Source organism: Myotis brandtii, unplaced genomic scaffold (assembly GCF_000412655.1).
Source record: "Myotis brandtii unplaced genomic scaffold, ASM41265v1 scaffold550, whole genome shotgun sequence".
In the NCBI taxonomy this organism is placed as follows: domain Eukaryota; kingdom Metazoa; phylum Chordata; class Mammalia; order Chiroptera; family Vespertilionidae; genus Myotis; species Myotis brandtii.
Window position 1 is genome coordinate 1,159,905 of NW_005370043.1, and position 26,728 is coordinate 1,186,632.

The 26,728-nt window shown below is 41.3% G+C and overlaps 1 protein-coding gene across 1 annotated transcript in view; it reads right to left on the reverse strand.

The window, feature by feature from the left end:
* Nucleotides 1-26,728, reverse strand: part of SORCS3 (sortilin-related VPS10 domain containing receptor 3) — a gene marked incomplete at its 5' end in the record, with an annotated part of 543,035 nt that overhangs the window by 14,998 nt on the left and 501,309 nt on the right. Inside the window, 6 exons of the mRNA XM_005878303.2 lie at nucleotides 2,967-3,079; nucleotides 4,416-4,539; nucleotides 12,838-12,971; nucleotides 19,940-20,126; nucleotides 22,625-22,796; nucleotides 24,206-24,319. Of these exons, the coding sequence (XP_005878365.1) occupies nucleotides 2,967-3,079; nucleotides 4,416-4,539; nucleotides 12,838-12,971; nucleotides 19,940-20,126; nucleotides 22,625-22,796; nucleotides 24,206-24,319 (844 nt within the window). The remainder of the gene's footprint in view (nucleotides 1-2,966; nucleotides 3,080-4,415; nucleotides 4,540-12,837; nucleotides 12,972-19,939; nucleotides 20,127-22,624; nucleotides 22,797-24,205; nucleotides 24,320-26,728) is intronic.

Here is a 26,728-nt window from a genome sequence, read left to right on the forward strand (position 1 = left end):
AGTTGCATGTTAGAACTGACCATGTTTTATTCATTTTATTGTAGTACTTAGCTCTGAGCAAAGGGTTCATAAAACCCTTTCAATATTCTCTAAGGCAAATCTGACTTTGTTTAACTCTATACAATCTACTGGCATGCTCTATTTCCTGGCCTGTAGCCTTCTAATGGCTAACAGTGGTCTTGGAGTCCAAGTGTTTGATTAAGAAAACCCCTTTGTGGGGTGGGGGCGGGGAAGGAAGGGAGATGAAGTCAGCCAAGTAAATGATAGCAGTGTAGACTCAATGAGTGGTCCTTATCCTATCTAATAATAGACAAACATGGTAATTGACCGTACCTTCGCTACACCTCCCATGGGCTAATCAGTGCAATATGCAAATCAACTGCCAACAAAGATGGCGGCTAATTTGCATACTGCAGGCAAATCATGCTGCACTGCCCCGCCTGGGCTGGCGGCAGTTCAATCCTTAGCTGCTGGCTGCCCCAGTGTGAGATCCTGGCCTGCTGTGTGTGGCCCAGGGCGGGCAGCAGCGTGATCCAGAGCCTCCACCCACCCCTGCCACCAGGGGAGCAGGCCTAAGCCAGCAGGTGGTTATCTCCTGAGGGGTCCCAGAATGTGAGAGGGCACAGGTTGGGCTGAGGGACGCCCCCCATGTCAGTGCACACATTTTTGTGCACCAGGCTTCTAGTTATTTCATAAAAAGGATCAAGCTCCTATATTGGAAAAAAAAACTTGGGATAAATATGGGGCCAATCTCCATCTTCAAGCACCTCTATCTATCATCTATCTATCTATCTATCTATCTATCTATCTATCTATCTATCTCCTTCTCTTCCCTTCCACCCCACCCACCATCTCTCCATCATTTCATATCCCCTTCTATTTTTCCCTCTCTTTCTTTTTAGAGAAAATACTAATCAAACTATAAAATGGGAGGTTTTAACCCATGAAAATGTGTTGTGGAGGAAACCATCTGGCTCTTTATTCATAAAGATTCCAGCAAATATAAAGCCAACTTACTTTAACTAAAGCTCTCTTGATGACATTGCCAATATCTTGTCTCCACTCCGGAATGTCAGGGTTGTGGTCTATACTACACTGCCATTTACAAATACACTGTGCTCTTTCAGTAGTCCATGGCTTCGCACATGCTGTTCATTCTTCCAGAAAGATAGCATCCATTGTTAACTACTACTTATCCTTTAAAACAGTCCAGGTATATTCTCCAAAGACCATTCTCATAGTTCATAAGTATTTATTGAATCACCAATATGTGCTAAGCCTGCACTTTCCTGAATAAAGTGAATCTCACTTCTCTCCATGCTCTTTGATATGCTGGTATGCCTCTACCATAGAGCTAGTTGCATGTTAGAACTGACCATGTTTTATTCATTTTATTGTAGTACTTAGCTCTGAGCAAAGGGTTCATAAAACCCTTTCAATATTCTCTAAGGCAAATCTGACTTTGTTTAACTCTATACAATCTACTGGCATGCTCTATTTCCTGGCCTGTAGCCTTCTAATGGCTAACAGTGGTCTTGGAGTCCAAGTGTTTGATTAAGAAAACCCCTTTGTGGGGTGGGGGCGGGGAAGGAAGGGAGATGAAGTCAGCCAAGTAAATGATAGCAGTGTAGACTCAATGAGTGGTCCTTATCCTATCTAATAATAGACAGCGCCCCTGCCAGTGCACAAATTTTTGTGCACTGGGCTTCTAGTTATTTCATAAAAGGGATCAAGCTCCTATATTGGAAAAAAAACTTGGGATAAATATGGGGTCAATCTCCATCTTCAAGCACCTCTATCTATCTATCTATCTATCTATCTATCTATCTATCTATCTATCTATCTATCTCCCTCTCTTCCCTTCCACCCCACCCACCATCCCTCCATCATTTCTTATCCCCTTCTATTTTTCCCTCTCTTTATTTTTAGAGAAAATACTAATCAAACTATAAAATGGGAGGTTTTAACCCATGTAAATGTGTTGTGGAGGAAACCATCTGGCTCTTTATTCATAAAGATTCCAGCAAATATAAAGCCAACTTACTTTAACTAAAGCTCTCTTGATGACATTGCCAATATCTTGTCTCCACTCCGGAATGTCAGGGTTGTGGTAATCCAGGTTAGGAGAGAATGATAACAGCTGGGACTGGAAGTATTCTGCAAGGAGAGAGAGTGTGTGAGTGAGTGAGACCAAGAGAGGGTGTGATAGGTGGGAAGACGGTAATTGACCGTACCTTCGCTACACCTCCCATGGGCTAATCAGTGCAATATGCAAATCAACTGCCAACAAAGATGGCGGCTAATTTGCATACTGCAGGCAAATCATGCTGCACTGCCCCGCCTGGGCTGGCGGCAGTTCAATCCTTAGCTGCTGGCTGCCCCAGTGTGAGATCCTGGCCTGCTGTGTGTGGCCCAGGGCGGGCAGCAGCGTGATCCAGAGCCTCCACCCACCCCAGCACGGGATCCGGGCCTGCCATCTGGGACTGGGGGAGATGGGGCAGACACCGCGGGATTGGGTGTGCCATCTGTCACCAGGGGAGCGGGCCTAAGCCAGCAGGTGGTTATCTCCCGAGGGGTCCCAGACTGTGAGAGGGCACAGGTTGGGCTGAGGGACCCACCACCCACCCCACCTCCCCCGCCAGTGCACAAATTTTTGTGCACGGGGCTTCTAGTAATTTTAAAATATCACCCATAAAGATGCAAATCAACTATCACTTGGAAGGTTGCTCCTACAATTAGGCAAACACTCCCCATTCCCACTTGCTCAACATCCTTGTCTTCCCTTCCACCCCACCCACCATCTCTCCATCATTTCATATCCCCTTCTATTTTTCCCTCTCTTTCTTTTTAGAGAAAATACTAATCAAACTATAAAATGGGAGGTTTTAACCCATGAAAATGTGTTGTGGAGGAAACCATCTGGCTCTTTATTCATAAAGATTCCAGCAAATATAAAGCCAACTTACTTTAACTAAAGCTCTCTTGATGACATTGCCAATATCTTGTCTCCACTCCGGAATGTCAGGGTTGTGGTAATCCAGGTTAGGAGAGAATGATAACAGCTGGGACTGGAAGTATTCTGCAAGGAGAGAGAGTGTGTGAGTGAGTGAGACCAAGAGAGGGTGTGATAGGTGGGAAGACTCCACAATCACCATACTATAAAGAAACCATCTGCTCTTTCTTGTAGCCTCAACTATACTAGTAATTCCTTCACTCCAGCCTGTTTCTTGGTCTCTGAAAGAGTGTGGGATTTGATGACTGGAAGTAGATTTGTGCTCCCACCATTTTTTTCTTAGTTCCTAAGATCTTAAGCCCTTCTTGTAAAAGAATATTACCTGAAATGAAACATAAGTATAAAAACCCAGGAGAAGACTTTTGCTACTGTAGGTGGTATCATGCAGAGCCAGCAAGAAAGCATTAAGTTGGGCTTAATGAGGAGAGAATATTGTGCTCTTCTTTCATTTCCTTTGTCCATCCTGCTAGCACTGCCTCCAGGGGCTAGAAAGTATGTTGATACCCTGGATCTAGGGTGTAGGTAATGTTCAACTACTTTACCTGGTTGGTGGGTACAAGGCTTCGTTCACTTTGTGGCAATTCATAAAGCTAAGACAATTATGATGTATACTTTCCTATATTATATTTACACTTAAATAAAAAGTTTTAATTTAAAAAATCATCTTGGTTCCCCATGAGAGAGCGTGAACATCGTGTTTGGAAGAGATATAAGAAAGGTCAGAGGAGCTAGTACAACTTTCTAGAAAAACCTTGAAATAGTGACTGTTTTTAGGGGCTTGAGGGAGGTTGTGTGGGATTGTGGTAAAAGCACAAAATTACTTAAAATAAATTTAAAAATGAAGAATGGTTCTCCAGGATTGAGGACTGGATAGTAGCCCCATTTACCACTCTTCTGCCTTCCTTCAACCTTACGTTCTTAGCCTTATGTTCCGTCTTTGCAGCCAATGATGTTAGAATCTCTACCAATAAAACAACAATAACACATAGGTTGTATGTAGCTCATCTCAGGGACCATAAGATGACACCCCCCATTTTGAAATCACTGGCCCTGATCTTCACAAAGAGTGGGTGCTGTATGTGTATTGTAGATACTTCAATAGGACCCCAGATCTAGATGGTTTCCTGACAGTTTTTTCCAGTTAGGTTTCATTTCAACTTCCGGTAAATCTCTCTCTAATGAGACCATTAGGTTTTGATGCACACACATCCCAGAAGACAACGGATGCCTGTCTGTGCCCTGCATTTATTTAGGAACAAGGTAGGGAAAAAGTTTGGATGCCCCTTAATGACATACATCACTTTCCCATGGCCTGGTGAATTTCCAAAGCAGTCAGCAATTGTCACTAGGGTGGATTGGCTGGGTAGAAGGAGGCATCACAATGACTATTTTCAGGGCTTACCATGAACTGCGATGTCTTTTGTGTCCTGGATGAGGGCGTTCCCAGCGGCCACCTGAACAGTGATGGTGTTGGTTCCCTCTGCAAGGAACGTGAAGGAAATGCTGCTGTCCAAAGTGATGAGGGGCTAAAAGGAACAGAAAGACCAATTTAATCCTCTGTGGGATATGAGATTTCCTCCTTCCTGTAAATCTCAGATGGTCACACATCTGCATAGCATTCACATATCCCAGGGGATCCTCACTTAAGAATGGAAAAAAGAAGATTACACAGCTTCCCCAAACTGTGATTATACCTTATATCCAGTATCCAAGAAGAGTATTTATAAAGTCTAAATGCACTATACTCCTGAGAGATGGAGCTACAACTGGACACCCTGGATTTTGCATGTCATTCTATTCCTTCCCCTGGGGCAAAGGAAAAGTGACTTCTGCAACCTATTCCTATTGGCTCTGGAAATAGGAGATCATTCCTCTCCTCCAATATTCCATGTCACTTGTATCTTCATCCTGTTTTCCATGAACTCTAGACTATTCAGAGAAGTGATTGCATTTTAATAACTTCTGTATCACCCGCCCTTGGCACACCATCTTCCATAGAGCAGAATGTATCTGTAAGTTGGATGCCAAGGCATACTACTGGCTTTTTATTTTATTACATCTGTGCTTTTCACTGCAAGCCACTTCAATATTTTTAATAGGCAGAAAACATATCCACATATAGGTCTGCGACCATTTTTTAAATCCTTTTGTTCTTTTTCTGTTTTATCTTCCTTCTCACAACAGATGGGGATTTGCCTAGGATGAAAAGAGAAACAGAATAACATTTTCCCCTTGCGAATTCGGATCTTGATAAAATCAGATGCTTATTGGAGAGAAGAGAATGAAGATCTTAAGATTAAAGAGTCGCTATTCAGTGGCCACGCTGAGGTCCACGCCCTGTCAAGTCCTCCGGTGTGTGCAAGGTAAGAAACAGGAGGAGGCTTCTCCAAGGCAGCTCAAAAGAGATATGACAAGCTGAGGTGAGCAGACTCCCTCTCCTCTCTGTTCCAGGACAACACTGGGATAGAGGATAATAATGTTGGGGGTGCAGAGAGCTGCCCTTGAAGGGGGTGGTTGTCTGCCAGTGCTCACACGGCAAACGCATGCATCTCAACTGAACATGGCTTGGATCTGTGGGCCAGGACCCACAGAGGCTCGGAGATGCAGCTTTCAGAGGGCATCCCTGCTGCAAGACTGGGATTCCTTCCCACCTCAGAATTTTCAGCTGGGCCTCTAAAATAATAATTTGATTTCTTTTGCTTTAAAATTCCATAGATCCATTTTATGACCAGGATGATAGCTAGAGTTTGGCAGGATTAAAGATGTTGCTCTAAATTTTTGACACTCTTTCTTCTTTATTTGCAGAATGAAAGAGAGAAGTTGAATATGGAAAGGGATATGGTCTTTCCTTTAACTAAGAGTAAAGCATAGAGTTCAAGCATTCTTCCCCATGCTTATGGCTCTATGATGATACACACCAGGGTGTGGCCTTATGAATTAAACAACAACTTAGGTACAAGTAGGTTCTGTGAAGTACTTCTTCAACGGGATAATAGTGGCTGTTTAGTGTCCTGTGTTGCAAATGAAGCTGAAGTCAAGTTGGGCTTAGCAAAGCAATATCAACCATGGTGGCAGAATAAGGGAAAAACAGGTCGCCTGTCCCATAACAAGAATAGAGATATTAAACTCTGGCTGGTTTAATGAATGACCTTGGGTGAAGTTTCTTCCCATTCTGGTCCTTAGTTTTTATCTGTTAAATGAAGGGCTTGGTTTAGAAAAGCTGTGAGGACTCATTCAGCATCAAAATGGCTTTAGACCCACTTTCTACTTCCTACTGGTCAACCCATTGGGTTTTATTTGCCAGAGTACCTTCAACTGCTTCATCACCTTAGAAAAAGTTCAGTTTTACAAGAAATTGCAATAATTATTTGTAAAGTACTAGTACTCTTTTACATTTTATGACTTAGAAATCTCCCTCTTGGAAATTTAATCAACATAAAAGAAAATACAATAGGGTGGTAAAAGTCTGGGGTGGGATGGGAATGGGGTGGAAGGGGGCAATGGGGGAAAAAGGGGGACATATGTAATATTCTCAACAATAAAGATAAAAAAGATAAAAGAAAATATGTCAAGAAACAAACAAAATGTTCATAGCAGTATATTCATAACAGCCAGAAACTAAAAACAGCCTAGGAGAATTTATCAGTAGAAAAATAAATAAAGAAGCCAAAGTAAAGAACAAGTTTTGATGTATATAATAATATACATGAATCTCAAAACCATAAGAAGTGAAAGAAACCATATACAGGGGTTAGCAAAGGTAAATTATAGCTGTTCATCTATAAAATACAGAACATAAGGATAAATAATAAAAGAAGAATAAATGCTGTGCTTTGCATACTTTCAAAAATTAACCTATTTATGCCAACCCCTATTATAAAATAATTCATATTCATGGAATCATTTATATGAAGTTCTAGAACCAGCAAATCTAATCTCTGATAAAAAAAAATAGTGGTGGTTCTGGGCACTGGGAGTGGGAGTTGACTGAGAAGAAACATGAGAGAGCTTTTGGGATTGACAGCAATACTTCATATCTTGATAGAAGTTTGGATTACAGGTAATGCCTTTGTCAGAGCTCAGAGAGTATATACTTCAAATGTATGCATTTAATTATTGGTACATTTTATACCTCTATAGGGAGGGGGTAAATGAACATTGAATTATTGTTAATGACTTGCAAGCTAAAGCATTTAGGACAAAGTATATAAGTGTATGCAGTTAACTTTGAGATGGATCAAAAATTAATATTAATTAATAGATGGATAGAGAGATGGACAGATCAATAGACATATGATAAAACAAGCTTAGTAAATGCTAATGGTAGACTACAGGTGATGGGTATATGGATGTTCACTATAAAATTATTTCGACTTCAGTGTATATTTGAAGATTTTAATAATGAAACATTGGGAAAGAAACAAAAAAGAATAATCAATGTGTTTTCATTTTTCTTGATTCCATGGATTACTCTCTCTGACCAGGACTATATTACATTGCCCTTCCGTTTTGGTGACTGCCCTCAGCGATCTCTCATCTCTTCCCATCTCTCCCACCAGGATATTTTTCTCCCGTAAAAGTTGGGTCTTCAGGGAGCCATCACTACCTCCATGCCATCTTCTTCAGCTCTTGGTGTTCTGCATGGCCCCCTCTCCTTTCTCTGCACACTCCTCTTATCTTAGACCCAGGTATTTGGTATGCCATCTCTTTCTGAGGGGACTGAAATCCCTCTTACCCCAGCAGATTTGATCTTTCCCCCATATAGCTGCTTCCCTAGGAGATGCAGGGGTCAAGCAAAGACACAGGGCAGCAGGACAAGGACATGTCATCTGAAGTAGGAAGGAGAATGGCATCCCACCATCCCACAGGGCCCTGCACCACAGCAAAGAGACTGTGCTAAAGGCAGCATGCAGTGTGGCAGGCCACAGGCTCCTGTGCTGGGAAAATGGCAGGAGCTCATTTTGTTTTCCAAATTGCTTTCGTTTTCCATCAGCTGTTATGGTATCACGGCTGCTATCACCTTCCTTGAAAAGCTGGAACACTCTACAGGATCCTTGAGCTCCTTATGGGCCGCTGATAGCTAGTGCCCAATGTTAAATTAAATCAAGTATTTAAGGTTCATTTACACAATCTATTAGGCAAGCAGATGCATTTATTAAGCCAGACCTCTGTTAATCCCAGCAAATTGGCCTTTTCAGAGCCTCACAAATCCAACAGGCGGCCAGAAGGCGATTGACTTCTCTATCTCTGTGCTTTGTCCAAGCTGCAGGGCCAGCCCACTGTGAGGCTGCTTAGAATAATACCTCATGTCCTGCCTAGGCTGTGGACTACATCCCTGCCCACAGAGAATCCCTCATGCGAGACAGGTCCCCTATTACCCACTGGGCCCAGCAAGAAATCAACATGCAATGATTGGACCTATCAGCAAGAGATGTGGAACTGAGTGACTACTTAGTTACAAGATTTCCACTGGACCAATGAAACAGGAAACTTCAGGGAAACCTTTGGATGCAGCCTATACCAGTTTGCCAGACACACTAAGTCAAGTTAATATTAAATATTATGTGATTGTCACAATTTAAATGTATACCTTGATGAAAACGGAACTTCAGGGAAATCTTTGGATGCAGCCTATACCAGTTTTCCAGACACACTAAGACTTAGTGACTAAGTCAAGTTAATATTAAATATTATATGATTGTCACAATTTAAATGTATACCTTGATGAAAACGGCCATCCAAAATTGAACAGACTACGCAATAAATATACTTAAAGCCTTCAGCTGATTACATAGTAATGTGCAAAAAATGCTTATTATAAAAAGTGTAAAAGGCAGAATATGTAATTTGGGCATATTATGATGAGGATTATGTAAAATATCTAAAATACACACAAAAACAGGAAGAAATAAGGCAAAATAATATGTGTAGAATATTATCTGTGACTATGGTGTTAATGTGAAAATTTATTTTGGGGGAAAAAAAAGTCCTCACACACACACACACACACACACACACAGGCTCAAAACTCTTCAAAAGTATCTCAGTGTCTAAAGTTTCACTGTCCATGAACCTGATTCTTGCTTCCATTATTCTATCCTAAATTTGAGTCTCTATGAAAAAATAAAAAGCATTTATTTATGTTATTGAAAGTCACGTGTTATCTAGCCTTCCCACCTTTCATTTCATTCTCTGGTTTCTGCATACATGTATCCTGTGTGTTGTCTGAATCTGTCTACACAGAACACAACCATGCCCAAAGCCTTTACATGCAAATCTCTTTCCCTCCTCAGTTCTGCCTCAGTTCTGCTGCTCCTGTAATGCCTGCTTAGGAACAACTTCACACAGGACTCATTCTATAACCAGCAAACTCTGTGTCCATCACCTCCTAGGCTGCTGGACTGGGCCAGGAATATTACATTCTTTAGTATAGTGCCTTATCTGTAGTATCTAATTACCTTACAGTATTTAGAATATCTATTACCTTAGAGTACCTGTTCTTAGATGTGAACCTCATATTCTCAACTACAGCTTATATTTCTTAGAGGCAACGATTGGAATCTACACCGCCTTATATTCCTCAAAACATGTAACACAAAATATAGGTTCTTGAAAAAGAGCCATAGAGCTACTGATTCAATTCCACATCTCTTGCTGATAGGTTCGTATATGAGCCTATATTAGGATTTCTGGAATGCTTGCTTTCTTCTATTTCCTTATATCTCACGTTTGCCCACCAATCATTGCACGTGTGTTCATCCTGTTTTCTCTGTGGAATATAATTTCCTGGAAGGCGGAGGCAATGCTATGTGGGATCTTTTATTCCTAAGGGCACCAAACACAGGGCTAGATATAAAGGAGTGGGTATTATCTGATTATTATTGATGATTTAATTCAACCTGTTTAATTCACCTAGTCACAACACACACACACACATGAAACTGCCTTCCAAGAGTATTAGCCTATTTTCTCTGTAAAATGGGATTACTTTTTTATCAGAGATGTTCCAATAAATAAAATAGTATGTATAAAAGGACTAATACAAAGCAGTACTAGGAATAAAGACTTAAAATTAGGATTAGCTCCTTTTAAAGATCAGTTTTCTAGTCAAAGGGGATGAAATGGCTCTAAAATCAGAGCACTCACCATGACACCAAAGGCACTCATCATTTGTCAGCCAAAGATGATGCTCATTGGATTAATTATTGGATACTGGGGCCACCTTGATGTGTTTATGGCATGGTGCTAGGAAAAGCTCTGAAAATGTATCTCTTTCAAATGGACTGCATAGCCGTTCTTGGAGGTGAGAGGGAAATCCGTGGAACCAAATCAGATTTGTTCCTGAGATGGAGAGGCTATTGATGCAAATGATGAGCACACCCAACAGTGACTGGCATTTTCATGTGATGAGGTGTGTTCTAAGAGCTCTACAAGCCTCTCTCGACTCTCAAAGCAATAGTAGGGGATAGTTACTACCACAATTAACTCTGACACTACCATTAATAAGCTGAGGTCCTGAGAAATTATAAGATTTAACTGAAGGCAGACAGCCAAGAATCTGAGTCTGGACTCTAACCCACTTTTATCTTATTTCAAAACTACTCTATTTTAATGCCTCTTATGTATTAGCATTCTCTTGATTCTTTGGGAACAAAAATAAACTAGTAAGACCTTGGAGATCTTGGTATTTGGGCAGCACTTCATGCTCACATTTATAGATGAATAATTCCTAACCAAAGAAATGCCTCACATAATCATAAATTTAAAAAACTATAATCTCTTTCTGTAATTTAACAATGTCCCTCTCATAATATGGCATTATATAGATTAGATAGATAGATACTTCAAATAGTAACCCGGTGTTCATGGATTACATATTAGTATCCTCACTTTAGAGAAAACAAACAAAGAGACAGGTGATTTGTTCAAGCTACCAAAGATAATCGTTAGAGAAATTGAAACTAGGCTCTCCAATCCCTTTGTCCACTTTTCTGTTTATTTATCAAATATGTATTAGACACTGTCTGGTATCTCAGGTATTAGAATCAGCACTTGAAGAAAAAAATGGTAGAGAAATACTGTGTGTTTGCTTCCTTGTGGGCTGCTGAGTAAATCGCTGTGTTGATATTGACCAAGAACTGCACCCCTCGCACACAGCAGTTTCTCAGTAAAAATCATCAGTAAATGAGCAGTAACAGAAAAATAAATTCCCTGGCTTGACAGCCAAAACCTCACATCATCACAGGAGAAATGAACTTAAAATTCTTCTCACTCTCACTTTCTTTGCCCAAATGATGTTTTATTTTTCCTTCACCCTGCATGACTGCTGGCTTTTGAGGTAGGATTGTAAGGTCTGTAACCTCTATGGAATGGAGTGATGCAGCTAAAGCATCCTGTGGCTAAGGGAGGGGGCGGTATGTGGTAGGTGGGAGTTAGGAGACCGGGGTTTTAGGTCTGACTCTACAATCAACTAGCTGTTTGGCTCTGGAGTGCTCATCTCACACAGGGAGCTGCCTTTCTCTATTGTACTAAGCGGGGATCTTCTAAACAAACCTCCCTACCCACTGCCTGGTGAGTAATAATCCCAGAAATGCACAACATCAGTAGCCTAGGCTAAGAAATGTATCTAAGAAAATACAGCACAAATAATGCAAAGAGAAAGCAGGCCCTTGGTCCATGAATCTAGTTCAATCTTTTATCAAACCAGTCTAACTCCCAGTTTTTAGGACAAACTAAAAAGCACCCATTTAGTGAATACTTAGTGTGTGCCAGGGAGACACACATTCTCTTACTTAGTTTGCACAATAATCAAAATGACACAGGTATTATTATTTCCAATGTGCAGTTGAGTGAATTAGCTTGGAGGTCAACTATCTCGACCAAACTCGCATAGCCAGCATGTAACAGTGCTGGATCCTAACCTGGGGCCCTCTGACTCCTGTCAGGGAGGGGCTGAAGTTCTCCTTGGCCATCTTGAAACAAGCAAACAAAAACAGCATTGCCCCATTCATGTTTCAGAGGAATCACTACACCAGCAAATGAATATGTATTAGCCCTTTTCTTAGATAGTCAGCATTTCCAAGTCTGATAGAATAGCTTTTTAAAAGTATTTAAAAACTAAAGGTAGAGACCTAAGATAAGCAATGCCAATCACATCAAAAAAGGAAAATGCAGACAGAAACATGAGCAGAGAAGAACATCAAGCCCCTAAATTGAGGGACCCTCAGCCTAATTGCTCCCAGATTCTGTTATACAAGTGTGGTGCTTTTTTATATACTGACACCACTACTAGGGATTGGGAGCAGGGAGTAGCTGCAAAGTCCCCTTTAGTGCCTTTCTTTGTGACTTGGTGACATCAATGCCATGCCTAAGAAGAACCCGGGCCTTCGAGAACACCTAGAAGGTCTTGATAAGGATTCTTGCATGCACTGCCCTGCCCCATTTGCTCTTCATAGCCTTACATTGAAATATCTAATTCACATTTTTTCAAATGGGATTACTTGATCTCAGAGATATTATATAGCTAGTGGACAGGCCAGGATTAAAACACACAGAGCAAAGGAAGTTTTAGAAATATTGATCACAGGAGCAAGAACAACCAGATTTATATAGTTTCTCAAAGTACTCTTTCTTCCTTAGGGTTATTTGAACTTTCCTTGCTATAATGAACTAGAGAGTAATGTCATATTCAATTATGCGGACTCACAGCTGCAGAAAGTACATCCTCGTGCCCACATCCCCAGTGTCCCTGACATCAACCCCGAAGCTGGAGCCAGGAGCACTCAGTATAGATCGCATCAGACACAAGGCAGAAAGGGCCGAACCTTCGTGCTGTTGCCAAACCACCAGAAGTAGGTGAGAGTCCCCAGCTGGCTGGGCCACACGACTGCACTGATGTTGACCTCCTTATTTCTTATGGCGACAAATGGGACACGGAGGTGAACATGCTCCACGGGACCTACAGGAACAAGGAAAACCATGTCAGTGTTTAAATTCCTGAAATGAACAGACAAACGTTATCACACTCCCAGAGTCTTATTCTTAACCGTTATTACCTTGACCTATAAGAAAACAAGGTTCACAAACTCACACATGTTGAGGTGTGTGTGTGTGTGTATACTTGAAATGAAAAACTGCCTCTAACAGGAAAATCAAATCAGGCTTAGGTTGTTTGAGTGACATTTGAACATGAAGAACTGCCTCTAATAGGCAAATCAAATCATCAAATCAGGCTTAGGTTGTTTGAGTGACATTTGAACTTAATTTACATCTGATGAGCCAAACCAGAAATGCTTATGAAACTCCAATCCAAGGACAAAGCTAGTTTACTAGACACTGAGCCAACAGATAGGAAAAAAAAACAGTAGTCAGTTTCATCTCTGACCATTAGCCTGGGAGCCAAACCAGAAATGCTTATGAAACTCAAATCCAAGGACAAGGCTAGTTTACTAGACACTGAGCCAACAGATAGGAAGAAAAACAGTAGTCAGTTTCATCTCTGACCATTAGCCTGTATAGTGATTCAGGGTCAATGCATTGTAAAGAGGGCTCTTCCATTATCCTCAATTGTTAATTGGTTTCATCTCTTCAACCAGGAGCCACTGTACCTGTTATCTGCAATACTCAGCGGGTGTCACTCAGAAGCCCACCAGGCTGTTTAACAAAATGGAAAAAGCCCATCTCCCTAAACTGAAGGAGAAACAAATGCCAGGCCCCCAAGTAATAATAAGAAAAAGCTGTTTGCAAAAAGTTGACCAAACATTTTTTTTCCCCTCAGAAAACTGAGATAAGCAGAATCAAGTTCTAAGAGAACATACAGGAACACACTCTGTGCATAATAAATGAGCATTTTAATTAAATTCATTTCCTCCCCAAAATGAGCAGAAAATGTTAATGTAAAATGTTAATATGCTAGTGTTGCATCTGTGGGGTAGATATGCTATTTAACTGTCTTTGGGATTTTCTCCTCCACCTTCACCCCTTCCTCTCTCTCTCCCTCCCTTCTTACCTTCCTTTCTTCCTTTCTTTTTTTTCTCTTTCCTTTCCTTTCTTCCTTCCTCCTCCTTTCCCTTCCTTATATCCTTCCTACTTAATCAAATCCAATTAAAATCTTCCAATTATCTGTTCACACTAAGGGCACCGTTTCCCAGTTTCCACTGCCATGATTTGATTGGTGAAAATGACTAAAGGTCACAACTGCAGCAAGGACACCTGTAGCCTGGGGACCTTAGTGTTTCCCAGAGGTGGGACACTTTTCCGGCCACCTAGCCTTCGCTATTGGAAACAGTCCAGTTTAAACGGAAAACAATGACATGAAAACAGATGGATGCTTTCCGTTTCTGCTCTGGTTCAAATGTAGCTATGTGATTAGTGCATCTATGTAGAGTTTTGTCCTACATAGACCATTACTTTGTCCTAAAAATAAGAGACAATATTTGCCCTGCCTTCCTTATAGAAATAAGAATATATGAAGGCAATGTATGGCTGTTATAAGTACCATGTAGTAGATTATAGGTTGGCACTATTCCTATGCCCACCATGACCACCGTGGCACCCCTGTTTCTGGGAATCTTTGGGTAGACTTCCCTCCGAAGACACTGGGAAGCCTTCTGGGTCTCACTGGGCACATTCTGTGTTGTAGGTAAATTGACATTGGGGGAGAAGGTGTTTGGACATGGACCGATGTTTGGGTGTTAAGAACAACCAGGTCTATTTGCCATTGTCCAGAGTCCAGTGGTCGCCAACTTTTTGGACCTCACAGACCACCAGTTAGCGACCATTGGTCCAGACTATACCCTCCTGAACAGTCAACAAGGTTTCAAGAATCTCTGTATCTACACCCTGAACATACTCTCTGCCTACAGCTCTCTGACCTGACCCCAGATATAAGGCACATCAAGATTTCTTCCAGCAAATAATTTGAACCTCGTCATTTCAGATACACCTTTGGCTAAAGATTTAATTATTTTCAATAAGGAAGTCTGTTCAATTATATTTTATGGTTTGATTGTCAATGAGAATAAAAAACACATCGTCTGAGAAAACACTGGCTACTTTCACTGCTTTATAGACTCATTTTTAGGAGTTTACCTGATTTATCTCTTTCTGTTGTTTGCATTTTACTGATAAATGGGGAAGAGAATGAGGCAGTGGGAAGAGTCCCTGGCCAGTTCATGTCCAAGGAGGGAAGTGAGAGATCTGTTTCTTACATTAACTCCTCCGTCTTTCTCCATGCCCAGATGCAAACCCCTCATTCTTCCCCTTGACCCTCAATCCTCATGTCCTCAAGGGAGAATGGCCCAGAGCCCTTTACCCTGGCCAGCTCATGGGAACCCTGGGCTTTTTCACAGTTAAGGGATAAGGCCACTATGACTTGTAGCCTTACATATTCTTGTCAGCCTGCAGTCACTCAGGGGTCAAGGCTTACGTTGCCAGGAGACTTTGATGCCCAAGGAGACAAAAGGAGATCTTCTCCCTAATCTCATACATACACAACAAGATGAGGCTCCCATGAATTACAACACCATCAAATATGGTCCCATTCATTCCAGCCTCACATTTAAGTAAATATAATATCAAGTAACAACAACAGGTAGTAGCTATTTAGTGCAAAGAGCCTGAACCAGAAGCTTCAGGCTTCAACCTAGAGACAGACCACAGAGCAGGGAGAAGAGAGCTGAAGGGATTCGGGAGAGAGCATGGCACACACCTAAAACGGTCACTGTCAAACAGGGCTCTTTTGGATAAAATCTAATAATCTTTGCGAGATTGGTTATTATGGGCAGCTAACAACTACTTTTGTTAGCTAATGGCCCAAGGTGAGGCCAACAGCAGTTTCCACTATAATAACTGTCTGGTAAATGCAGCCATGATTGATTTGGAGGGAATTATGAGCACGATAAAAGTTTCAAGGAACATTTCCTCCTTCATGCACATAACCCACAGTATAAACCTGTTCCTTGATGTTGTGGGGGGTTTTTTTGTTTGTTTTTTTTGTCACTAAGACACATCAGTCTTGCCCGCTGCAATCAAGGCCCATTCTTGCCACAATTAGGAACATGGGTGGGGCAGGTCCTTGGATTAAAGTAAATTTTTTTCTTTGTCTTCATTTTTAAATGCAGAGAAGTGTTGGGCAGAAGGTGAATAAGAAGAACTTAGTGCAGTTGACCCTTGAACAACATGGTTTTGAACTATATGGGTCCATTTACAAATTTTATTGAATTTATTGGGGTGAAATTGATAATAAAATTATATAGGTTTCAGGTGTACAATTCCATAATACATCATCTGTATATTGTATTGTATGTTCACCACTCCAAGTCAAGTCTCCTTCCATCACTATTTATTCCCCCTTTACTCTCTTCTATTTTCTCCACCTTCTTTCCCTCTGGTAATCACCATACTGTTGTCTGTCTCTATGAGGGTTTTTTTTTCCCTTTGCTTAATCCCTTCACCTTTTTCACCCAGTCCCCCATGATATGTCTTCCCTATGATGGCTGTTAGTCTGTTCTCTGTATCTATGAGTCTAGAAAAAAAGAAGGTGAAGAAGATACAAATAAGTGGAAGCATATATTCTGTTCAGAGATGGGAAGACTTTAGACCATTAAATTGCCCATACTACCCAAAGCAATCTATAGATTCAACACTTCCTATAATGATACCAATGGTATAATTCACAGACCTAGAACAAATATTAAAAAAAAATGTATATGGAACCACACAAGACCCTGAGCAGCTACAGCAATCTTGAGAAAGAAGAACAAAGTTGGAGGAATCATGCTACCTGATATCAAACTATACTACAAGGCCATAGTAATCAAAACATCATGGTACTGGCATAAAAATAGACATATAGAGCGATGGAACAGAATAGAGAGCCCAGAAATAAATCCACACCTTTATAGTCAATTAATATTTGACAAGGGAGGAAGAGCATACAATGGGGTAAAGATAGTCTATTCAATAATTGTTGTTGGGAAAATTGGACAGATACATCCAAAAAAAAAAGGGAAATTAGACCACCTTCTTATATGATACACAAGAATAAACTCAAAATGGATTAAAGACATAAGTGTACAGGCCCATTCATACATAAATTTTTAATAAATATATACAATACTGAAAAATGTATTTTCCTTATGATTTCCTTAATAACATTTTCTTTTCTCTTACTTTTTATTGTAAGAATGCAGTATATAGTACCTATAACATACAAAATATGTGTTAATCAATTGTTTATGTTATCATAAGGCTTCTGGTCAACATTAGGTTATTAGTAGTTAAGATTTGGGGGAGTCAAAAGTTATACATGGATTTTTGACTACACAGTGGGTTGCCATCTTAATCCCTGTGTTTTTCCAAAGTCAAATCTAATTACTATCACAGGTTACACTTATCATGTGCCAAGCTGGGTGCTAAGTAGCATTTTGCACACTGTGCAGACATGTGTGAACAGACCTGAAATTGCCATCTTTCAAAAGATCTGTGTGTAAGACTGGTCCTTGACTAGCATCTGGGAACTTGGACCTGGGGGTGTTTCCAGTCAACAGTTAACTGATAAGAGTGTGTAGACTGTTTTGCCAACAATATGGTTTGTTCTGAACACCTGCTTTCCTCTGGGAGTCTCGACTTTTGGTATATGCTAGGCAAAGAATGCCTATTTGATCAGAACCCAATAAAAATCATGGACACTGAGTCTCCAATGAGCTTCTCTGGTAGACAGCCTTTCACACACATTGCTTCAACTCATTGCTAGAGGAATTGAGCATGTCCTGTGTGACTTCATGGGGAGAGGACTCTTGGAAACCTGTGTCTTGTTTCCTCCAGACTTTGTTCTATGAGCCTTTTCTCTTTGATGATCTTGTTTTGTCTCCTTTCACTGTAATAAATCATAGTCACGAGTATGACTAGGAGCTGAGGCTGTGAATCCTCTATGGAATTGGCAAACCTGGGGGTGGTTTTGGGGATCCCTGACATACACATAACCAATTTTATTTTAAAGCCTCTCTATAATTTAAGTATTAAGGATGAGGAATCAGAGGTTTGTAAAGACCAAGACAGTTGACTGATATTAGACATTTAACAAAGGGATATAATAAGAATTCAAATGTAGGTTTCTCTTGATCTGAACCCTGGGCTCATGAACACATTGCACACCACCCGCCTGAGTTTCTGACCTTGTGCTTTGCTTCTGATTATAGTTGGTGTGGTGTGGTTATCACCACTTGGGCCATTGATGGCCCATTCCTAGCATATCCCCCTTCCACCACCACCACCACCCCTCCCCCGCCAAATGTGAATTCTGTAAGGGCAGGACCATATCTGTATTGTTGCCTCCCCAGTTCCTACCAGAGTGCCTTGCAAAGATTCAGAACTCAATAAATATTTATTGAATAAATTAGTGAATGGATGTTTAATTTGTGCTTTCTATTTACTATTAAAAGAGCCCTGTGAAACAAGGCACCAGTCAGAATTAAGCCATTTTAAATTGGAGTTCAGCCAGCCCTGGCTAGGTAGCTCAGCTGGTCAGAGTGTTGTCCCAATACACCAAGGTTGCAGGTTCGATTTCTAGCCAAGGCACATATAGCAAGCAAGCAATGAATGCATAAATTAGCAGAACAACAAATTGATGTTTCTCTCTCTCTCTCAAATCAATAAATAAAAACTTAAAAAATACTGGGAATTCAGAAGACTAAGAGATGAAATAATTTATCTCATGGCCGCGTAGCCTGGCATCTTTAGGAATATAACTGAGCTACAATCCAGGTCTCCTCCTCGTCCCACGCACTTCCCCTGTTACTGTTGGTCCCTGAGGAGGCAACCAATTGATATTTCTCTCTTTCTCTCAAATCAATAAATAAAAACTTAAAAAATACTGGGAATTCAGAAGACTAAGAGATGAAATAATTTATCTCATGGCCGCGTAGCCTGGCATCTTTAGGAATATAACTGAGCTACAATCCAGGTCTCCTCCTCGTCCCACGCACTTCCCCTGTTACTGTTGGTCCCTGTACTGCTATTGTGATTAGAATGTTCGGAGACCTGCTAGCTTGCTGTTTGCCAGGGGCCTCTTAAGTGCAGTTTGTTTGTATAGTGGCATTTATGTCATCACTGAGTTGTTGCTAGGAAAGGTGCTCCTTGTATTCACTTAGACTCATAAAACGTGTCATTTTCACCACATGCAGCATATTACTCCAAAAACACCGTGAGGAGTATAAGTAAAAACCACAGACGTCCTTAGACCCATGAGAAGCACTGATAGAGACTTATGAAACCAATACTAGCCCCATAACATTTCCTCAACCCGACATTCTAAAATCATAATATTTGTTTCAGTTTACATGAGTCAAGTCGCAAGATAGCAAATACACAAAATGCATCCAGTACAAACAAAATATTCAGAACTCAGCTGTTGCATTGGTTTGGGCAAAGCAACAGCCAACAGCAGTGAAATACATTCTTGGACAGCAAAAACATGTTGGAGATCTCTTAGAATGCTTTGCAACAGGAATGAACTTCCAGTGGCCTTAGATGTAAGCATTAAGGTCTTCTGCGTGTTCAGTTCTACATTCAAAAAATCTAAATGTGTGTTTTCTAAACCATTCTTTGGTTCTTCCAACACAGATCACAAAGGGAAGGGGCTTTCACCTCAAAGTGTGTCTGCATGTGCACACTTACATCAGAACAAAGTGGAGCTGAAAAGGAGGGGCCAGTTGGTAATACACTATCCAAACTTTCGAAATAATCTACTTCAGTGTTAGGAAACTCTGAAACACAGATGAGCACACATCGCAATCATTTGACTCGGGCCATCATTTAGGGTAGTAGTCACACCAGATCCTGTCTCAGCTCTGAATCCCAGAAGTTTGGGACAGAGGGAGTTGTCAACGGAGAAAAGCAAGAGAGGCGAGGGCTCATGCTACTTACAAACCACGTGTAGGAAGAGGACAGCTGTATCCGAGCCCAGGTTGTTCTCTGCATAGGCCGTCACCTGGAAGATCCCTGCGCTCTTGTACACATGCTTGATGCCATCCTCAATGGGGCTGAAGTTAGCATAGGACACCGCAATCCCATCCCCAAAGTCAAGCTGGATGTTCGTCCTTTGGAGATCGCCCTGCGAGAAGGAACAGCAATTGGCTTGAGCTCAATCACATGGTCCAGCATGACTTAATCTCGGATGCTTCTCCTGTGTCTTCCTCATCACCCTCTGAAAACCTAAAGTCTCCCCCAGGGGGGCCGAAACACTATGAACACGATCAACAGACTCCTATCTGAGATCCACTGGGCACTGTGGGCAGGCGCCATGGATCTGTTGCTCGTGTGTGCCTGAGCTCGGTCAGGCTGGGTTAGTGTGACACTGGCAATAATAGAGAAGATAGAGACTCTAGGCAACTCTGGCTACCTCACACATGGTTTAATGATTCTTTTCCTGTGGCACAGTAATACCAATAGCAATAAGAATAACAGCTAACGGTTTCTTTTCCATTCCAAACATTTAATTTCCTCACAACTCCATATTGTAGAAAGTACTACTGTCACCATTTTACAAATGGATTGCAGCTGGTAGTGGTAGAGCCAGGTTTTAAACCAGGCAGTCTGGTATCAATGCTAATGTTCTCAACCACCATGCTAGCATCATAATTGTTCAGATTTTTAGTAATTATTATTATGGTCTGAGCATTATGCTAATCATTTAGCACATATTATATAATACCACCTTCAAAATAACTCTATGAGGTAAGATGATTTATTTCCATTCTGTAGATTAGCACTGCACACTGGCCAAGATTACATCTGTGCTCTGTTGACCTTGGATGTCCCTAAACCTAACGAAGCCCCCTCTTCCCTGAAGCACTTTCTGGCCCTCCCGGCTCACAGATACCTCTGCCTGTGAGAAGGACAAGAGTCTTCTGGTTGCTGTCTGGTAATGTGATATCAATGGTTCAGGTGAGTGGATCTTTGCCACCCCAAGTCCCCAAACCAATGCTCAGCTTCTTAAGGGCCAATGCTCAACCCCATCCTTCCTTTTCCCTTCCTCTCCACATTAGACCAACATTCTGGATAAATGCAATTGAATCTGACCACAAAACAAGAATAATAGATGAAAAAGAACCGGATCTCTTTTCATATACAAAGATGGTTGATGGGATGGAAAGAGAAATGCATCATTTCAGAATTATGAGCCAATCCTTCCACCCAGTGAGTGTGCATCCATCATACTTTCGCTTTCTGTCTCTTCCCTCATAGCAACTCAGATGTGAGTAAAATATTGATAGGTGCTCCCTTGCCCCACATACAATGTCAACTACCTTTGAGTTTATGAATATAAATTAAAGTGGAAATGAACTGGATGCAATTCAAATGGATAAGATCGTGGCTCTTCACATCCATTCAAGAGAAGGTTTTATAGCTCTGGTCCTAGAAACTCCCTAGTGAAAATGTGATAATGACCTCCTCTGAATCTGTAAGTTTTTTAATTCTAGCACCCAGTGTGGGTGACAGCGGAGGAGTCTGTCAGCCAGGATAAAGAAACTTCACCATCCTGTCCAGTGTGGGCCTGACTTTCAAGGCTTCTAAAGTATTCACACTTCTGGAAAAACACACACAAAAGTCCTGACCTGCTTTGGTCTCTTTCCAAGATCTCAAGAGCACAGAGCAATTTGCATATAAATTTAGAGGGCTTTGTAAATCAGGCAAGCCTTCCTGCCCCCACCATCTCAGCGAGGAGTGCCTGAAAACCAACCTGGTCTGAGAAGAGATGAAATAGCTCATATAGGGAGCAAGAAGCAGGGAGCAGAGCTATTTCCATCCTGGAATGAATGAACTTAGTCTGATTTTACTGCCCAGATTACAGAAGACACAAAAAATGAACTAATGGAGCAGCTAGTTGATGGAAAAGCAACCAATATGACATTTTTCATAAAGGTAAGTTGAAAGGATTTCAATAATCCGCCACTACCCTCACACTCATACTGTGGAGTCCCTTTGAAAGCCCCATGGGCTTTTTAATTAGGGGGTGAAGGGTTACAATGAAGTAAAAGAGGCTCCTGAAGGCAACGGATAAAATTTGAATTCCCTTCTTCTGGCGAAGTTTCTAGTATATGGTCTTATGGTGATAAACATTCCTTCAGCAAAGCAGAGCCTAAAGAGGAACCTCAGAGAATATGACCAGCTCTGCTCTGTGAGAGACAAGCAGCAAGACTGCAGTCTGAGTCCCTGTGGCTGGATGAAGGGAAGGAGGTCTCTAAACACCCAAGCCCTCTTTTGGTCCTTCTATTTTCTCCCAGAAATCTCAGCTTCTCGGCGGTGACTTGCTTTCTTTTTTTAAAAAACATCATGTGAAAGAGACACATTGATTGGTTGCCTCCTGAAGGTGCCCTTGACTTGAGCCGGGATTGAACCTGCAACCCAGGTATGTGCCCTTGATCTGAATCGAACCTGAGACCATTTGGTTCAAGGGCTGATACTCTAACCACTGGGCAAACTGGCCAGGGCTGCATTGACTTTCATACAGGGCCCTGAATACAGGATTTATATTTTCTCTTCCCTTTCAGAGAACAGGGAATGGTCTGCTTGTGAGTTATGACCTCAGAGACCCTGGCCAGCACCTACCTCCTCCATGAGGATGATGAAGGTCGCATTGTGCCCCTGCTCTGCCACCAGGCGTCCATCAGTCGTCACCACATGGAGGCCCCGAGGGGCTTTTCCAGGGCACACCTGGGCCTTGGCGGTGTACTTCTCCCTTAGCCCATCTGTGCAGTTGTTGGACACAATCCGCCGGTACCTAAGGAGCATTGGCAATTGTCAGTGGTGTGGTTTGGATTGTATGCGTGTGTGTTAGAAGGCGTGCAAGAGAGCAAGACAGACATTGCGCACAGCTCCTCCTCAAAACGGAGTCTCAAAGAAGACAGCCATTTAGGAAGCTAAATAAATGCTGAGGAGCCGCTATCCCTCCATCTCAGGAAGAGTAGCTCTTTAAACATTATTATCGATCCTACCTGGTGAGCCACAGATCGGATCAGTGTCTAAAGCAGCCAAGAAAAATCAATGTCTGACTCACATACAAGACAGGAGGAGGCAGACCCATTGGATTATGAAAGCAGGAAAAGCAGGTGCTGATCTCTGTGAGGGAGAGACTTGTTTCTACTTCCCTGAGGCCACCCCCAGTTTCCCCTGTACCAGAAAGCAGCTAGAAGATGAGACTTCTGCCTCTGATTAATCAGGAAGCCTCTTCCTGTCTCCCCTTCACCACCAGGGCATCATTCCATAGCTTAACACCTAACAGTCCTTACTCTGGAGCCACTGGGATATCTTATGGGATATTTTCTCTTTGTTATTATTTCATTTCTTACCACAAATACCAGATGAGAAGCACAAGTTTGAAACTCCTATTCAGCCCAATTGAGGTAAAGTGATTTCAGAAAAGTGAGCATGGAAAGACCTCCCACAAGGACTGTGACCTTCTAGGACAAGGACGAGCTGTGCACAGTGATGCCATGTCATCTCTCTTGACCACAGACCCCAGCACCTGAAGTCAAGCTGAGAGTGTGCCCAGAGCCATGACCTACACAACGGACTTGTTTCGAGGCACATCATTATCTCTAAATTGCATTAAAGCAACATGCTGGGAAAACCACATAAAATAAATAGACCACCACTATCATCATCAACATCACCACCATCACCATCACATTATGTCTTGTTTCTCCCTGGATATTAGAAGTAATTAATCAACCCATCCATATTGCCTTCTCCTGGTGGCTTTAAAAGCAGATGAAACCAAACTCTTCCGTATGATATCAGTCCTCCATTATATCTGATATTTCTCCCCCCCCCCAATTGCTGAACTCCTAGCCATACTCTCCATCCAGAGATCTCATGAAGATGTTGGGCAAATGGTGTATGTAGTTATTGTCTCAGATGGAATCACAGTATTTCTAGAAGAGAAAGCCTAATCAAAACAATAGCTATGGTCTGTCAAAATGCAAAAGATATTGAAACTGGGTAATCAGAAATCTCTTCTGATGTTCCCAAAAAGCTACTCTCAGCTAAAGATCTCCTCAGGCTTCCCCGGAGACTATATAAACAAACTCTATCTACATTCCATCCTGCTTCAACAGTGATGCTCCCTTTCATCCCAACTTACAGAAACACAAAAACAATGAGTGGAATTCCTTTGGTTGTTTTACTTACCCAGTGCTGTTAAGGTAGCTTTGACCAAGGCTGCAGTCCTTTGATGGAGATGCTGGATTGTACCAGAAAGCTGGGACACACTGGCTCTCTCCATGTCTCTCATAGCCATAGTCACTGTCCGCAAAATGTAGATGCAAAAATGTTTAAAACACACACACAAATAGAAATGCATCCCTATGTGCACCCAAAACTCTGTAACATGTTCTTTCAAATACTCCTCATGAGGGAAAATATTCATACTTAGAGAATAAATTTTTAGATTTAGAAATAACTCCAAGTCTTATGGAGTCCAATGTAGAAAAATATAGTGGATTATCAAATGTGGATTCTAGGTTCCAAAAGTATGAAACTATATATGTGGCAGGGGCACTGGCTTGGGGTGAGTGTGAAGGATGTTATATGCTTAAAAGCATGTTTTGGGTCACAGTGGGATTACTGAAATAATTAGATGACAACCAAGAAAATGGCTTTAAAGGTCAAGGTTCATTTCTGTGTTAATATCCCACAGCTATTCTTCCAAAATTCCAGATTTTATTTTCTTTTTCCCTGCCAATTCCCTCTCAAGCACATATATACATTTGCATTCAGATGTATCCATTTAAAATGTTCCCAACTACATGTAACATAGGTTCCCTCTTGTCCTAAACAATAACAACAGAAAAACTATGTAGTCCTTTGTCATGTTTTCATAAAAGCCTAGTCATAATAAAACCAAGAAAGATCCCTGGCCAGTGTTGCTCAGTTGGTTGGGTGTCCTCCCACACACCTAAAGTTGCAGGTTTGATTCCAGGTCAGGGCACATGCCTGGGTTGTGGACCCCATCCCTGGTGCAGGACATGAGGGAAACAGCTGGTTGATGTATTGCTCTCATATCCATGTTTCTCTGTCTCTCTCTCTCCCTTCCTCTCTCAAAAACCAAACACACACACACACACACACACCAAAAAAACAAAGAAAGTCAAGTACGATTACCTTCTCCTTTCCTTCCCATTTGAAAATGAGAAAGTAAGGTTTCTCTGTCTCTCTCTCTTCCTTCCTCTCTCAAAAACCAAACACACACACACATCAAAAACACAAAGAAAGTCAAGTATGATTCCCTTCTCCTTTCCTTCCCATTTGAAAATGAGAAAGTAAATGGAGAGGAGGGCCCTATCTGAAATTTAAATGATATTTCCTTACTTCTTAGAGTTTCATAAGCTCCCAGACAAGTAATTGTCAGGGTAGAAAAAGAACAACAAAGTGTTATTGCTTGCAACCAACCAGAGGTCTTTGAGGGTGACTTTATTTGGCAGGAAAATTCATGCTTCTGAGTTAAGCATCCGAGGATTTCCTGAAACCCACACATTGATCAGAACAACCTGGGCCTTTGATTATTGATTCCCTGAGTGTTAATAAAACATAAAACAGCAAGAGAAATCATTCTCTCTGGACCCACTCCTCCTTTCTTCTTCTTCTCCCATATTCTTTGATCCAAGATTTAATTAAAATCCAATGAAATTACAGGCCAATTATCTATATGTGTAACTGGGATAGAAATGAAAGGGAGATAGGGATAAAAATTTAATTCCACATTCTTTATCACTCAATATGTGCCCTGTTCTCTGGAAGAAGTACAACAATCCCTCTCCTTAAGGGCTTTCCAGTCTTTTGAAAATAGGCATATAACATGCCTCAAATCCAATGAAAGAACAGAATAACAAGTATGAAGTAGAACACAGTGTAATACAGGATGAAGCAGTATAGTTAAGAAGTAACAACTGATTAATGACATTATATGAATTATCTCCCCAGTTTGACACCACCCTACCTTCTTACCACCTTCCTCAACAAACTCCATCTGACCCTCAAGCCAACTTTTCAACCCTCTTTGTCTTTGTGTGTATTATGCCCTGGTCTTGAAGTACTCTACCGTTTTCTGTGTTTGACACTTTCCTACAGATCCTTCCTCAATATCTAGGGCAGATGAGACCACCCATGATTCCCATTCAAAATTTCTGTGGCCACAGCATGTTGGAAACATTGAGGCCATAAAAGAGCAGAGACCTCAGTTGGTTTTGTTTGCCAGTGTTGGTCTAAAATGGAACCTAGGACATTGAAGGTATTGAATAATATTTACTGGTGAATGGATACTTCAGTTACATTGAAAAAGGATTGCACTAAATTATGCCATTGCATTTGGACTCTGCAGGGAGAGTGTGAACCCGCGGGGAATTTTCCAGTGTGTACCACAGAGAGCATCCCAAGTGCTCAACAGATGCCTGTGGCGTGAGCATGAGCTAGGGTCCTTCCAAATCACTATGTGGAAAGATAGAACTCAAGACCAGCCTGGGAGTTGACTCAGAGGAACTCAGTGTTGCACCAGCTTATAATAGTTCCTGAGAGCCAGCTTAAAATTTCAGGACTTTTCCAAGCTATTTAATGGCTAGTAATCAGTCATTATTAAAAATTAAATAGTAAAAAATTTATTTAAATGTTATATTTAAAAAGCAATAATAAAAATAATAAATTCTTCATTATCTCACT